The following is a 15,557-nucleotide window of genomic DNA, read 5'->3' on the forward strand; positions in this document are numbered from 1 at the left end:
CGATTGAGCAGCAGCCTGTGTTGAGCATGAATGTGTTTCTAAACTGCAAGGCAGAATGTAGCACGTGTGAACTGCAGTGGAACTAACAGCAGAGTAGCGAGAAGCATCCAAAAATCTGTTGATCATTGGTCAATAGGGGTGAATATAAATAGTGTCTTTCTTTTGCTTTTTGCTTTCTGTGTGTATGTGTGTATGGCTCCATCTATAATTATGAGTGAATGAAGGTACTCTGCTGGCTCAGACAGCAAAGAAACTGCCTGCAATGCAGAAAACCTGGGCTTGATCCCTGGGTCAGGAATATTCCCTGGAGAAGGGAATGGCTACCCAATCCAAGGTTCTTGCCTGGAGAATTCCATGGACAGAGGAGCCTGGCGATCTACAGTCCATGGGGTCGCAAAGAGTTGGACACGATTGAGTGACTAACACTTTCACTTTCAAATAGAAAAAGGAGAAACTGCTCAGTTGTGTATAATCCCTGCAGGCACCCATGGTTGGAACATGCCAGATCCTATGCAGCGTCAGACAGTGAGAAGCGAACGCTGTACCAGCTCGCAGTGGCGAGGGCCCTCATTTGATTGAAGCATTTCTCTCGAATCACTTAAACAGTGGTGTGCTTTGAGTGGAAACGAATCTTCACCTTGCCTCTCTGTCCACCTTCTCTCTCCGTTAGCTTCTACTGGTGACAGCCAAAGTGCCCCTTGGCCTGTGCAAGTTGAGGTGGGGAACCCAAAAGGCCTTTAGAAGAAACACAGTCATACAGTAAAAAATCAGATGTAAATAGAACACAGGTCAAAAGGGAACGTAGACATATCCAAAGAAGAAAACTACTTTTCATTGTAGAAATCACATTCATGTCTTATCCGTTCACTGCAAGTCTAAAGAGATAACTGTGTCCACAAACACCCAAGCGTATGTCTGATGTCCAACTCTTAGCTCGTTGGGCCAGGGGCTCGGTTTCTGCCGTTGACAGAGCTCTGACCTCAACCCCCAGAAGGAAACCTATTCCCTTTCCTCACTGGCCTCTTTTTTTATTATTTTGCTAGAATCTTTATTATACTACTTCATGGTTCTTTACTTTTTTATTTTACTTTTTATTGACGTATAGTTGCTGTACAATATTATAAGTTACAGGTGTACAATAGAAGGATTCACAGTTTGAAAGGTTATACTCCATTTGTAGTTATTATAAAATATTGGCTGGATTCCCTGTGTTGTACAATATATCCTTGTAGCTTGTTTTAAACCAAGTAGTTTGTACTTCTTCCTCCCTGGTAACTCTTATGCTAAGTGAAAAAAAATCAGACAGAGAAGGACAAATACTGTATAATGTCACGTGTGTGTAGAATTTAAAAAATACAGCAAACTAGTGAATATAGCAAAAAAGAAGCAGACTCACAAATGTCGAGAACAAACTAGTGGCTCCTCCTTTTAGCTGTGTCTTGATTGGGGACTGTCACGCCCTTGGATAACCTGAGTAGATGGATAGAGAAGTAAGACGAGCTTCCTGGCCACCTTCTCTGCCTGCACCCAGCAGACCTCGCTCGGCCCACACCCCTCTCCCCGTTGCTCCGAAGGAAACATGAAATGACTTTTCTTAATGTAATATGATATTTTATTCTTCCAGGGCACCCAATCATGGGACTCTTCCTTCATGACCACATTCTGTTTCATTGCACTTGCTTCCCAAGGATGCCGACATTTCTGGAATCTGTGAAGAATAACTTGCCTTTTTCTTCTCCTTCAACAGTCTCCTGGATTGACTTTGGCATCCGGGTCCTGACAGAGACAACTCCCCATTTCAAAACAAGTGTCCATGCTCCTTGATGTGGTATTAATATGCAGTGTTGCAGCTGTATCTAATGCTTATCGGTGTTGTTAACCAAATGCTCTTTATGATTTATTAGTCTTCTATTTCTGGGCAGTTTTACTGCCCTCCCAATGTTTCCTATATATGCTGCTAATTTAATTTAATTTCTCCTTTTATTTAGTCTGTGATTTTGTTGTTGATTTTTCTCCCTGCCCATTGTTTACATCAGTTTTTAATTTTTTTGTATTTTCCATGTGATCTCCTCCACTTTCCTTTCAACCAATCATGTGCGTGCGTATCATGTGACTTTGTCATGTGGCTTGCATGGTGCTGATGATGTCGTCCACGCTGGTGAACAGAAGGTAAAACTCTTTGTTCTGAATCATGAAATAAATCTGGGACCACAGCCTGGCACGTAGGGCCCACTCATTTCTTCCTGTCTCGGATTTCCTAAGCGAACTCATTTGAGAGATTTCCTCTTGTTCTCAGTGCACGTCCAAAATTCATCAACCTTTGGAGCCTTTAGATGACAATTTGATACCAAGACAGCCTTCAGTTTAATATTTTGCTTCAAGAAATCTGGCTACAGTAAAATCACTTTAACCACAGCCGAATTTGCACCCTTGAATTTTTACCAGATAGTTCATAAACTTTATTTCCCAGAAAGCAATGTTGTAAGTGAGGTTTATAGCATGGTTGTCTCACTTAATCCAGTAGTTCTCCAAAGCACAGTTGTTATAAAATATCACATTTCCATGAAAACATAACATTGAACACCTATAGAGAGAAACGTGTCCATCACAAATGTTGTATTTGCTTGAAACCAGTGAGAGTGTTTCGTAAAATTCACGCAGATTGAGGACTTTCTGAAATGAAAGATTTAAGAATTTGGAATTAGAGCAGTTTGGCTGTAATGGCCAAGGTATCACTTTGCAAGTGACCTGCCACTCGCCCCAGGCAGGGGGAAAGAAAAATCAAAGCAAAAGTCATTTAACAATTACCATGACTGATGATCGCCATGTAATCCAAAAGCACACCATTGACCCTTGCAGCAAAGGAAATAAACTTATAGCCTAATTAAGCTCAAAGGAGTGACAAAATAATTTGTTAATATTGTGACTGTCACAATCCTGTGAAAGCATTTCTTGCTTACCTTGACGGGAAAATGAAGCCTCTGCTCACTGCTCCTCCCGAGTAAAATCAAACACCCATTCAAATCTGCCCTGGGAGTCACATGCGTGCCATTCCCTCCTAACTGGAAATTTGTACTTCACATCACAACCTGAGACACACACAGGCTGCAATGATCATGAAAGCGAAACTAACACCAGTAACCCCCCAGGGTGCCCATGCATGCGAGGGGTCCCCGGCGACCTCGCTTCTCGGAGAGCTGATTGGGCGACATCCACATGAACAAAACCATCAGCCGCTCGTCTCGCATGTGCTCTGTCCCTGGTCTGCCCTGTGTCCTGTGCGCCCCACATATGTGTGAACCCTGTATGTGGCACCCCTCACCCTCCACTTTGACCTCCTGTGAGGACTTCAGCTCTCTGGGCATGGCCACAGAGCCCCAAGTCAGTCCCATTTACAGCCAGACTCCTGGACAGGATCTTGGATGGGAGGGTCCTCATTTCCAAACAAGAGGATGTTTAGCATTTACATCATATGAAATAAAGGAGGGATGTCCCCAAAGCTTCCCAGGTGGGTCTGGGAAAGAATCTGCCTGCCGGTGCAGGAGGCGCCGGTTTGATCCCTGGGTTGGGAAGATCCCCTGGAGGAAGAAATGGCAACGCACTCCAGTATTCTTGCCTGAGAAATCCCGTGGACAGAGGAGCCTGGCGGTCTACATTCCATAGGGTCTCAAAAAGTCAGGTACAACTGAGCACGCATGCATGGTACCAGGTGTGGTCCCCAAGTCAGGGAACCTTTGTTGTGCTAAGAACTTGGACCCAGCTTAAAAAATTACCTCGATCTGTGAATCTTAGGGCAGAAGAAAACACACTGGAAGCCTACAGTTGTCTAAACTCCAAGTCCCACTCCAAAAATGTAGTTTCAAGGGAGACAGGCACTTTTCAGACTTGAGATGACTGCTCAGATGCTGAACCTTCCTCCTGGAAGCTGAAGTATGAGCAGATAACTGGATTGAAACCTTAGTTTCCTCTTTAAACCCAAGTTTAGTCATTTCTGTGCAATGCTGTGATTCAGAATGAAGTGCACAATAGAAGCTAATTCACACCTCTGAGGAGCTCTCTCTTGCACACATTTTAAGTGAGGCTAGAAATGTTTGAAGGTGTTTCTCGCAGCTGCCCTAGAAACACACCTTGGCTGTGGTCTTGGCTGTCAGTAGGAAATGTGGCCAGTACTAAAACACTGGGAGATTGTGGAATTCCAAAATGTGATCACCCCCTCATCAAATCACCCCTCTTCTGCCTTTTGCAAGGGGGCAGGCGGAAGACTGTTACTCAGATGAGCAAGACACAGCAGGAAATGGCCCTTAGTAATAGAATGGAAGGGAATGGAGAGGCTGGAGCAAATAAAATTTACAGGGGAGAGAAATAAAACTTAGTTAGGGATGGTTCCTCTAGGCTTAAGTAAGGCTTTCAGGTGAGTTAGGCCTAATGAAAATGGTTTAAGTGAGCAATGGGTAGGTTGTACACCCACAAATGATTAAACTTAGTGTCCACTACCCTCCACCACCACCCCCCTGATTGCCTAGGATGTGTTTAATGCATGATGGATGTTGTGTGCACCTTCAGTTTCCGTCCAGAAGAGGAGATAGGAACACAGGCATTGAGCACCAGCCCTGGGCCACTTGGACCCTGAGCCCATAGGGCTCTGCAGGCGGGGTCCACGACAGGGAAGCTCAGACACACGGCCCAAGGGCACAGGGGGGGTTTGCTGGAAGCAAAAATTTGAGCCCCCTGATGTCAACGTTTACTATCACAGCATCACATAACTGCGGGGCCTGCTTCCTCTGGTGCCTCCATCAGCTACCAAGGACTCTGTGTAAATGGGACTCTCCTCCCCACCAGCATGCGTGTGATGAGACACCCCCTGCACCCACCCCCCACCCCCGTCCGCGTGCAGCATGTTTGAGCATGGATCCCTCCCCACCCATTTATAATGATCTTTTTTTCTTTAGCTACTGACACTGACTCGTACTAGGAAATGCTGATTCTGATGAACTAAACTCTTTTAACACCCATTCTTCCTTCTTAGATTGAAAACATCACTAACCACCCCTTCCACTCCCCCCTTTATTTTTTACAGCTGTGTGTCTGGATTGCCACGGTCTCTGGCAGGTCGACATAGACTTTTCACCAAGGGTTCTGTTCTAATTGCCTTTATTCCCAAGGATTCTCTGTGCTGGTGGTTACCAGGGTAGAAAGCTAGTGTCAAGGGACCAAGTCAGTGACGTATATCCACCCGAATCCCATGGGCAGAGACTGGGGGCCATGGAAAGTGCCCATTTCCCTGGGGTTTACCAGGAGGAGGGTTGAAACCTCCCAGGAGCCTCATACTTCTTCATAACTCACCTAACGTCCATGAAATACTGTTGGAGATGGTCACAACCCCCGCCCCTCTTTGTGGCCTTGGAGGCAGGAGCCGAGTTAATTGGTGGTGATGGCAGTTATTTCTGTCTTTAACTTCCTCAGCCTGGATCAGCCCCATAACCACAAGCCATACCTTCGTGGTCATATTTTCTTTTTAGGATGATGAAACAAAGATAATTGATCAATTAATCTGTTGGTGTTTTCATGACACCCACGAGAAGGGATTTGATATTTTTGTGGTTCGGTCTGTCAGAGTTCATTTATTGCTGTTTAATTTGTCCTCGGTACTGCCAAGCCTCCCCACCCTGCCCCCAGCACTCATTCACAATTCCCGAGAAAACAAAGGCTGGAAAGCTTTGTGGACTGGGTGCCTCCGTGAGCATGACCGCAGAGAGTCAAGCATCTTTTCTCTGTAGAAACGAGGGACCTGGCCACATCCATGCCCACTCATTCTGTACCCCAGCACTCCTCAGAGCCAGGGACGAGGATGGCAAAGGGTCAGGTCCCAGTAGCGCAGCGAATCCTTGACAATTAGGAGAGAAGTGTTCAGGAGGAAAAGAATGTCTTCCTCCGAAGGCCTGATTTGGGGGAGCGGTGCTTGAGACAAATCGATGCCAGCCCAAGCACTGCCGGCTGCTCTTTGGGTATAAGAAAACCACCTCTGAATAGAATAGCCAGGTCTGCTGCCACAGCACCATCAGGGAGATTTTGAGGCTCCAGGAGTGTGTGTGGCATAGATCACATTGATCTGTTTGACATTAGGGCTAAGAGGTTGGTCTGAGGAAGGAGAATTAGTGGTCTAATAATTAATCCTGATTCCCTTTGGTAATTTGCTGATCCCCCTAAGGCTTATTCAAACTTCTGACCTCTTGGTGTAATTTTGAATATTCCTGAGTTGGAAAAATTAAATAGGTGTCACATCAGATCAGCTGCATCATACGTTTTGGACTTTTTAAAACCAACAGTTTGAAATCGCTTATAAGAAATAATCAGTAAGGGAGAACAGGCATTAGGATAAACAGAGCAAACAGTATTTTTAATGCCAGGCAATCTTATTTGATAGTAAAAGATTCTAATGCAGGCTCTATACCCATCATTGGGTTTTCTCAGAAGCCCCTGTGGGGGTCCTGATAAGAGAGAAAGCAAAGGGGGTGAAGAGAGGACCCAGGTTCAGCCTGTCTCAGGGAGACCTGTCAGCCAATTAGCATTTCATTCAGAATGTACAACTCTAGGTTCTTGAGCTCTTTGAGTGAGAAGTAGAATATTGTTTTCCTTCCAAAATTCACAATTGCTGTTCAGAGGCCCTGGGCTTGCTAGAATTTTTGTTGTGGGATTCAGATATCCAGCAGTAGTTTGCTGATCCCAGGGCTTCTGCTGACTCGGGGAAAGACATGAAACTGACTCTGATTTTAGGGCCCAGTAGCACCGTAATTATAAAGAAGAACCTACAATCTGCATGGCTAGAAATAAACATCTCAATTATGGTTTCTGAGGGGAATTTATAGGACCTGCCAGTAATATTTTTGACTGTATGTGGTCTCTCTGGTACATTCTTATTCCCCCCCCCCTTGAATACATGATTTGCATTCTTCTAGAAAATACCAGAACTGCCTGATATTTTATGTTTGTTATCAACAGGGTTTATTTTTACGAACACCACTGTTTTAGTCTTTACATAAAATATTTGGGGGGAAAAATTTGACTCATGGTTAAAGCTAAACTCAGAGGGTATAATTAACCCCAGGGGTTTTCTCGGAGCCACCTGCCGATTGCTGCTGAATTGCAAACCAACATTTACAAATAATTACAATATTGGTTTTGCTGAAATTACCCATAATGATTTCAATCAGAGCAGCCATCTCGGAACAGAGTGCATATTGGGACCCTCTAAATAATTTCCTCTCTTAATGTGCTCAATAAAGCAGCCAGCCTCCTGAATGCAGGCCCATTTCTTTGGCGTCCCTCATCAGGCAGGGCTAGAACATTCTCTTTGCAGAGAGCTTAGGAAGTTATTTCTTTCACCCCATTTCTATCTTTAAAAAAATTGGCTCCCAGTGAACATTTGAAGATGAATAAGGCAATTGATTAAACAGATATCTCTCTTTCCACATCTGTGTGTACTGATAGCAAGTTGCATGGCCATAAAGTTGGTCATAATCTCTATGATATTAGTTCAATAGGATCTTCCTTTAGAAACACTGTCATAGGGAAAATTAGATTTCTGTACAAGGGCCCCACCATTCAAAGAATTGAATAAGAATTTAGTAAGTTTTTTCATTTAGCAAACAAAATCTTGTTTTAATCACCATTGAGACTCAAACGCCTAATGGACTACATGGTACCTAATAGGTACTGAATGTGCATTTGATGAATAAATCATCTTTAAAGCACTCTAAATGATATAATATAGGAACGTCCCTGTTGGTCCAGTGGTTAAGACTCCGTGCTTCCACTGCAGGGTTAGATCTAACCACATTAGATCCCTGGTCAGGGAGCTGAGATCCCACATGCCGTGTGGTGTAGCCAAAAAGTAAAAATTAAATAAATACATATGATATGCTATAAAATGCCCTGAATTCTATGAGAAAGCAATCCATATTGGAGTTACATGGTAATCACTTGAATAAAATGATGGCAAATTATAGTGTTCTAACTTCTGTAGATGTTAGAATTGTGTTCCATGGTATAGTTTTGAGTGATTTCTCTGTGATTCCGTCTATATTTTTTTCTGAAACAAATCCAAACATAGGAGCAGGTCTTTAGGGCTTTTGGTTTTCACAAGTTTTCCTTGGTGAGATTTTTGTTCACATATCTTTGACGACTCTTAGGGTCTGTTTCTTCAAAGACAGGAATTTTTGAAATGACTTCCTTAAAAAATGTAGACAAATGGGCAATTTTTGCCAAAGAGATGGAATTGTTTATCTTGGGGCACATTTCCCTAAAATTGCCTGTACATCCTAGATTTGGTGTCTTATGTTTTACAGCATCATGAACACAGCCAGGGTGTTCTTGAGAGCTCATCCTAGCACAGTGACTGTCACAGTGATGTCAGAATAAGAAGGAGCCCTCGGGAGCATCTGGTGTTTTGCAAATCTGGAGACTGAGGTGGTGACCTGGCCAAGGCACTTAACCCCCTGGGCTCTACTGTGGCCTCCGTAGCATTCAGTTCTAAAGGGATCTTCACAGCATCAGCGCAGCCCCGATGAAATAATCTCTATTTCCCTTCCTGGGAGGTCTCGGGGGAGGGACAGGTCCTTGCCTGGTGGGTGTGTTGGAAGGGCCACTGATGCCACCTCCTCCTCTCCTTCTTCAGGAAAAGAGACCATTAACCACAGAGTCAGTGTTGCAATTCTGAATCCAGAAAGTTATTATGATTAATCTAAGTCTTATCCAGTCCAGGGTCACCAACATCCCATTTCGCCTGGGACTAAGGGTTTGTCCAGGGTAAAGGACTTGCAGTGCTAGCACCTGGAAAGTCACAGGCTAACCAGGATGCGGTGGTCACCCCAATTCAGTGAGAGAGTAGAATTTGTAATGTTCTTCCGCATCTCCTACTTCATTGTTCAGCATTGGTGAATCTACACAGACTTCTTTCCCTACTCTAAAATATATTTAACTTGGAGTTTCTTTTTAGCACTGGATATGTCTGATGGGGCATAAGGCATAATTAATTATTATCTAAGATTTATAATGGTCCAAAAGAATTTGAAAAGCATACTCACCTTGACATTATCTAAACAGAATTTCTAAGTATTTTCCACTGAATGATTGGGGCTAGATAGAGGTTTAAAAACAGGACAAGTCTATCTGAAGCCCATTTATGTTTTTGTTTTTCCTTAGTCACTGATTAAAGGAAACAAATCATAAGCACAACTTTTCGTAAATACTTTATCCCACAGACATTAAGATTAGACAGCCTCCCTGTGGTCGCTTTTTGTAGCCCCGTGGCCAGTACATGTGCACCTTGCAATCCTGTTAATTGCGCTTCCAGGAGGTGTGCCAGGTGCCCGCCCAGACGGAGTAGCAGGGCTCTCATCAGTTTTGTCTCTGATTCCTCCTGGTCTCAAAGGGAAAAGCAGCACCCTCGGCCATCATGAGGTTCCCAGTGTGACTGAGTGCGTTGGGTGGTTGGGCCGGCCTTACCAAGCAGCACACTTGTGGGTGATGAGGTCCAAAGCCTAGTGATGAGCCTCCCCCAGCTCTTCTGTCCCATGTCTGAGATTCTACCTTCCAGAGAACAAGTCAGGACCACCCACCCAGAAGGTAACTGTTTTATAGGCTCTGCAAATCTTCTGTCTGAGGCTATGAAATAGATACAAGAGATGGTTTCCACCAGAAGTGCCAGGGTCCCAAGTGTTTGAAATCTTTATTTTAACTTTTTATAACAGATGTTCTGTCATCTTATGGCTTTCAACATATACTAACAAAATAGTTTCTCTTAAAATAAATTGGCATCTTACAGGAGAACCATCCTAGCCCTCAGAATTGGTCACATACAAGCTCATCTTTCTTCTCAACCTTGGATTCACAGTGTTACTGCAAAAAATAAAGAAACATCGACTTTTTTCTGTTGAGAAATGCTGAAGACATTTTTTTCCCCTCTCTCTTCTCACAAAAAGACTTTAATGATTGTTCCATTAATACAAGGCACCAAGGATTATCACCAAGGCAGTTGAGCCATAAATGCAGAGTACTTACAGGAAACTTGCCTATGGCAAATCATGCTTTACTTAATCACAACTGGAAACCTGTTATTTTTTTTTAATGAATCTAAGTCATAAAATTTAATTCATGCAAAAGCTAGTCACAAGAATGCAGCATCATTCCACTCCTGTTAGGAATTAGACCCCTGGCATGGATCCTATATCCCAGGGGAAAAAAAACAGGCTGCTTTGAAAAATTATTTTATGGGTGTCAGTATTCTCCTTAAATGCCTATGTTTTCCATATTTCAGGCTGTTCCTCAAAATGTACCAGGTTTATAAAAGTTTAATCTGCAGTTGTAAGAGCAGCTAACAGAAAATCCAAGTACCAGGGAGAGACAGACCCAAAAAAATCCTCTCTTTAAAATGGTGAAAGGACTATACCAGGAGGGAGGGTGGCTTCCCAGAACATTTCCGAAAGGCGTTCTCAGTTTGGGTTAAGACTGAGGCATCTAACTGGAATTCAAAGTTTTACATGTTTTGCTTTTTAACCATTTGAATTGCTGAGAAATCAAGAGTCCAGCCCCACTCCATCACTGCATCTGATTTTGATGGATTGGATTTTCATTTTGTGGATGAAAATGTCATGTGAATTCCCTGGCTGTTTCAGGGGAACCCAGCGCACCTAAGCTCGAAGGGCAGATGGGAGAGGATGGAAACTCTATTAAGGTGAAGCTGATCAAACAAGACGACGGTGGCTCCCCCATCCGACACTACCTGGTCAAATACCGAGCGGTGAGTAGCCTCCTTCCAGGTTTCTTTCAACCCCACAACCCTAACACCCGCCCTGTTGGACCAACCATGTCTTTAGAGCAAGGGGGCAGGGCAGCCCATGTGCCTGGCAGGTGTCTCATGGGCCCAGGTTAGGGTTTTAAATTCCAAGACTGACTTACAGCCTTTAGGTCATATCCACTCTGAAACCATTTTATTTTTTTTTTCAGTTCTCTGTGTTTTTTTAAATGATGTATAGTTGATTTACAATGTTGTTTTAATTACTCTGTACAGCAAAGTGATTCAGTTATACATATATACATTCCTTTTTAATATTCTTTTCCATATGGTTGATCATATGGTGTTGAATATAGTTCACTGTGCTATATATGAGGCTTCCCCGGTGGCTCAGTGGTAAACAATCAGCCTGCAATGCAGGAGATGCCCAAGAAATAAGGGTGGCTCAACCCTTGGGTTGGGAACATCTCCTGGAGTAGGAAATGGCAACCCGCTTCAGTATTCTTGCCTGGAAAATTCCACGGATAAAGGAGCCTGGCAGACCACAGATCGTTGGGGTCGCAAAGAGTGGGACACGACTGAGCATGCATGCACACACCTGCTATACATAGAACGGACAAACGCACTGAGGCCATTATAAAACCTCTACAATGATTTTGGTAATGACAAACCCACCCATGACTGATTTTTCTGCTTCCTAGGTTTTTCTACAAAGTTATTTTGCCATTATTCAGTACTTTTTTGCAAATAACATACTGATACCTTGGATCACACTTGGATAAAGTGTGTTATGGGCTAGGCATGCAGGCCCATGATCACATGCATTTTCTCCCCCCAAGAATCCTATGAAGTTGGTCTCAACAATTAGCCTCACTTTTCAAAGGAAGTGAGTGAGGTTTACGCGATTAGTGGCCGCGTGACTCACACAGTCAGGCAGCCAGGGTTTGAATCCAGGTCTGTCTGACTGAAGAGACGGGGGTCTAAGCCCCCTGGCCTGGGCTGCCTCAGCTCCTAAACCGTCTCCTTCCCTCACCTTCCCTCCACGCTAGTGTGGCCCACCCGACCTGTGGTCGTGCCACTACCCGTGAGCTTGGCCCTAGTCTTTTCTCTTCCTGGTTTGCCCACTGCCCATCAGAGCTTTCTGACATTCCACCTTTCATGCCCAATGCCCAAACTGAAAATCAACCCCTCTTTATTTTGGTCTCAGAATGAGACTTGGCCATCGCCAACCACAACTGATTGCTGGGAGATTTAGAGACAGTGTCTGAGCATTGCAAATAGCCTGTTGCTAGGATTTCTTAACAGTAGAAAATAACCTGAGCGGAGTTTTTCTTTCTTCAAATAGCACCCAAGAAAGGTTTTTTTCCCAGAAGTTTGACTTAACTCCCTCTCTGCCTTTTGATCAGCCCCTACGGAAGCACCATGGGAGCCCTAACCTGGTTAGGTTTGCAGAGAGTCAGTACAGCCCAGAGCCCCCCACCCCACCCTGGGAACACGTCCCAGCTGCTGGGTCACCTGTCAGTCACTCAGCCCCCTCCTACTTCATTGTGAAGCCAGGTTGGAGCCTCACATCGGGGGAGGAGCCTCAGCTGACTTCTGTAAGGCCCGGCCCAGAGGTGCCACTGGCTGAGAGGTCCCTGTGACTTCCTCGATGTGGAATAGGATACAAGGACCAAGCAGGTGGCCCCATGGAAACCACTGGAAGTAGACAGTGTGGTGGGGGGATGCCTCTGGCATTTGTTGGGCTGATGTGACCCAGACAGACATGGAGTCCAATTCCAACCTTACCACTTAGTAGCCTGTGCCCCAAGTAGGTCACCTAGTGGTCCATCACCTCCATTTCTCCATTGGTAAAATGGGGATAGCTTATCGAGTTGTTGTAAAGCTTGGTTAGAGTACAAGCAAAGAACCTGAGACGTGCCTGACACTGGGAAAACTCTGTACTTGGTAACTGTAATAACCACTGCTGTGATGCAGGCTGGGTCAAGAAATACCTCCGTACAAGGCCCCATCAGATGTCAGTGTTCCAGAAGGGTCATTCTGGCAGTGCCAGGCAGGTCTGCTTTAAAAAGACAGCCGGGGCAAAACACTGGGATATATTAGGCTTTGACAACCTTAACCATCCTCTCTCTTTCACCTCAAAATCCCAATTGTTGCTAAATATTTCAATTATTATGCATTATTAATATTTATTATGTAACATAATATTTGCTTTATATTCTGGCTGTCTCTTTTGCCATGATGTTTGCCAAGGAAAGAAGCCTTTCAGAGAAATAAGACAAAAGACAAACAGCTGAATTTCTTTGTTTTACATTAAAATGGGACACATGCTCACTCTCGAAGGAACTAACTTAGAGCCCTGTGTAGGTAGCCTGGCTTTCTGTTAGACTTTGAGGTTGTGAGCTCCTCTTCCAGCATTTCCCCACACTATCATGGCCACGACACGTGTGCTAACATGACCCTAAAGGCATCTCTGTGGCTGGTACAAAGCATTTGCCTGGAAGATGGCTGGCTTTCCTGTGATGTAACTTCCTTGAGCCTCAGCCATAGGCTAGCTCACCTTCCAGAGGACACTGCTAGCATGTTCTGCTCTTCTCAGGAGCAGCCCATCATCCAGTAGACATGTGTCAAGCCCTCCCACCCAGAACAAATTCACCGGCAGATGTGTAGGATAAGACTAGAAAGAACGTTCAAGAAAAGGGGGGGGGCCCTCTAACTCCAGCTTTATGCCTGAAATTATGTCCTGGGAATGCTCTGTTGACCACTGCAGGCCCTGCCTTGGACCTGACAGCAGCACCTCCAGCAACACCTGCAACACCTCCAGCTCTAGTCTCAGAGACCAAGTCACACTGCATGGAATAGAGAAACCCTGTTCCTGCAGCATGTGTGTTTTGCGCTCCCTCTTGTGAGAGGATAGATCCCCACTTGGACCCAGAGGCACTTGCCCGCAGCTCGATTGCCTCTGTGGCTTTGGGAAGTTACCTGTTCTCTCTCCCCCTTCCCCATTGTCAGCTTCAGTAAGGACCTGGCCAAAGCCCTGGCAGGTTTGTTGTAGGGATGCAGTGAGAAAATGTGCAGAAAGCCTTCAGTCCAGGCCCTGGCATGCAGCAGGTGCTCCATGACTGATAGTTTTTAATGCTTTTAATAAAAGCAGAATCTGTGCCGTGTGCCCACATCAGGGAGGTGAGCACACACCTGAGTGTGACCCACCTTCTAAAATAGGACAAGAATCACAGTTGCCGGATTATCCTCTAGGTCACCCTTAGGATGGGGCTTCCCACTTGCCAGTGGAGGAGGCCTAAGAGCCTCGGGTTCGATCCCTGGGTCAGGAAGATCCCCTGGAGGAGGGCATGGCAACCCACTCCAGTTTTCTTGCCTGGAGAATCCCATGGACAGAGGAGCCTGGGAGGCTCCAGTCCATAGGGTCGCAGAGTCAGACATGCCTGAGGGACTGAGCACACGTGCATCCTTAGGATAGGTGCCCAGCATTCCAGAGTGTAGCCTGGGTCCCTGCACACCCTCAAGGTAATGGACAGGGCATTGAAAGGTTGGCCCCATGCCACACTGGCAATCTGCCACTGTTTTTATTTGCAAGCCCCCAAGGTTGACCTTCTGACCTGCAGGATCATTTACTTTCAGGTTTTTCAAGCTGGTAAAGAATAAAAACTATGCCATATCACTGGTTTTTATTTTCGTTTTGCCCCAATATTTAGTGACTCCCTTACATTCCTCCTGTTGGCTGGTCTTACCAGCTGTTTCACCTAAAGCTTTCTGGTGTCTTCTATCTTTCTTGCCGGTTTCTCCCAGAAGCTCTCCTCCGAGTGGAAACCAGAGATCAGGCTCCCATCTGGCAGTGACCACGTCATGCTCAAGTCCCTGGACTGGAATGCCGAGTACGAGGTCTATGTGGTGGCCGAGAACCAGCAGGGCAAGTCCAAGGCAGCGCACTTTGTGTTCAGGACCTCGGCCCAGCCCACAGCCATCCCAGGTATGACACCTCTGCTTTCTGTGAGTTTCCTGCTTCGAATTAATGCACAAGCACCGCACCTCCTAATGTGCCTGAATAGCCCCTGACAACTCGCTTGCTTACAGCCATCCTCATGATTGGTTGCCCATGCAGAGCTTAGTTTTGCTTTGTACCGAGCTGTGCAGTCGGTTGAGCTGTACTGGACCCCCAGGAAGGCTTTGGCAAGCATCCTGGGCGAAGGTCCTGTGTCCGCCATCAGCCTTGGAGGACTGATGGTAAGCCAGTCCGTGGGAACCCCTCAGGTGGGAAAGGCCCCAGCTCCAGCCAAGCTTTGGATGCTGATTGAGGAAGGATCCTTTTCTGAGACCTTATCTGCTATCTACCATTTCATACAAGGACCACGTACCTGTTTTTAAGCGCTTTCTGTCTGATGCTTGCTTATACCTGCACCACCATGGTCCAGATTCTCTTCTCTGTGGGGAGCCCAAGAGAAGGAACAGATGGTGCCCAGTTAGTTAAAAATCCTCTCTGCCAAGGGCCTCACAATTGAAACAAAGATTAAATTGAGCCACTTGAAACAGATCAAGTGGAGAACATAGATGCCGGAAACCCCCATCTGTGAAAGGCAGTTCAGTCTGCTAGAAACCAGGATGGGAGATGCATCTATCCCAGGAGATGCAGATCCATCTCTAGGGATCTGGGACCAACTCAAATGTGGGAATAAAGTGAGAGTTCTGCTTCCTGGCCCAGCTACCTTGCTGCTGGTGGCCAGACTCCTCATTGAGCAAATCCCACGGA

At 45.3% G+C, this 15,557-nt stretch overlaps 1 protein-coding gene across 10 annotated transcripts in view; it reads left to right on the forward strand.

Annotated features, from left to right (window-relative positions):
- Nucleotides 1-15,557, forward strand: part of NCAM1 (neural cell adhesion molecule 1) — a 357,436-nt gene that overhangs the window by 323,728 nt on the left and 18,151 nt on the right. For 5 of the 10 annotated variants that reach the window (XM_081544728.1, XM_081544720.1, XM_081544721.1 and 2 more), the window contains 2 exons: nt 10,674-10,798; nt 14,600-14,780. In XM_081544728.1, coding sequence (XP_081400854.1) covers nt 10,674-10,798; nt 14,600-14,780 — 306 coding nt within the window. The remainder of the gene's footprint in view (nt 1-10,673; nt 10,799-14,599; nt 14,781-15,557) is intronic. The other 5 variants (XM_081544725.1, XM_081544727.1, XM_081544730.1 and 2 more) reach the window with 1 other exon arrangement.

Source organism: Giraffa tippelskirchi, chromosome 11 (genome assembly GCF_054371585.1).
Source record: "Giraffa tippelskirchi isolate mGirTip1 chromosome 11, T2T-mGirTip1v1.2.pri, whole genome shotgun sequence".
In the NCBI taxonomy this organism is placed as follows: Eukaryota; Metazoa; Chordata; class Mammalia; order Artiodactyla; family Giraffidae; genus Giraffa; species Giraffa tippelskirchi.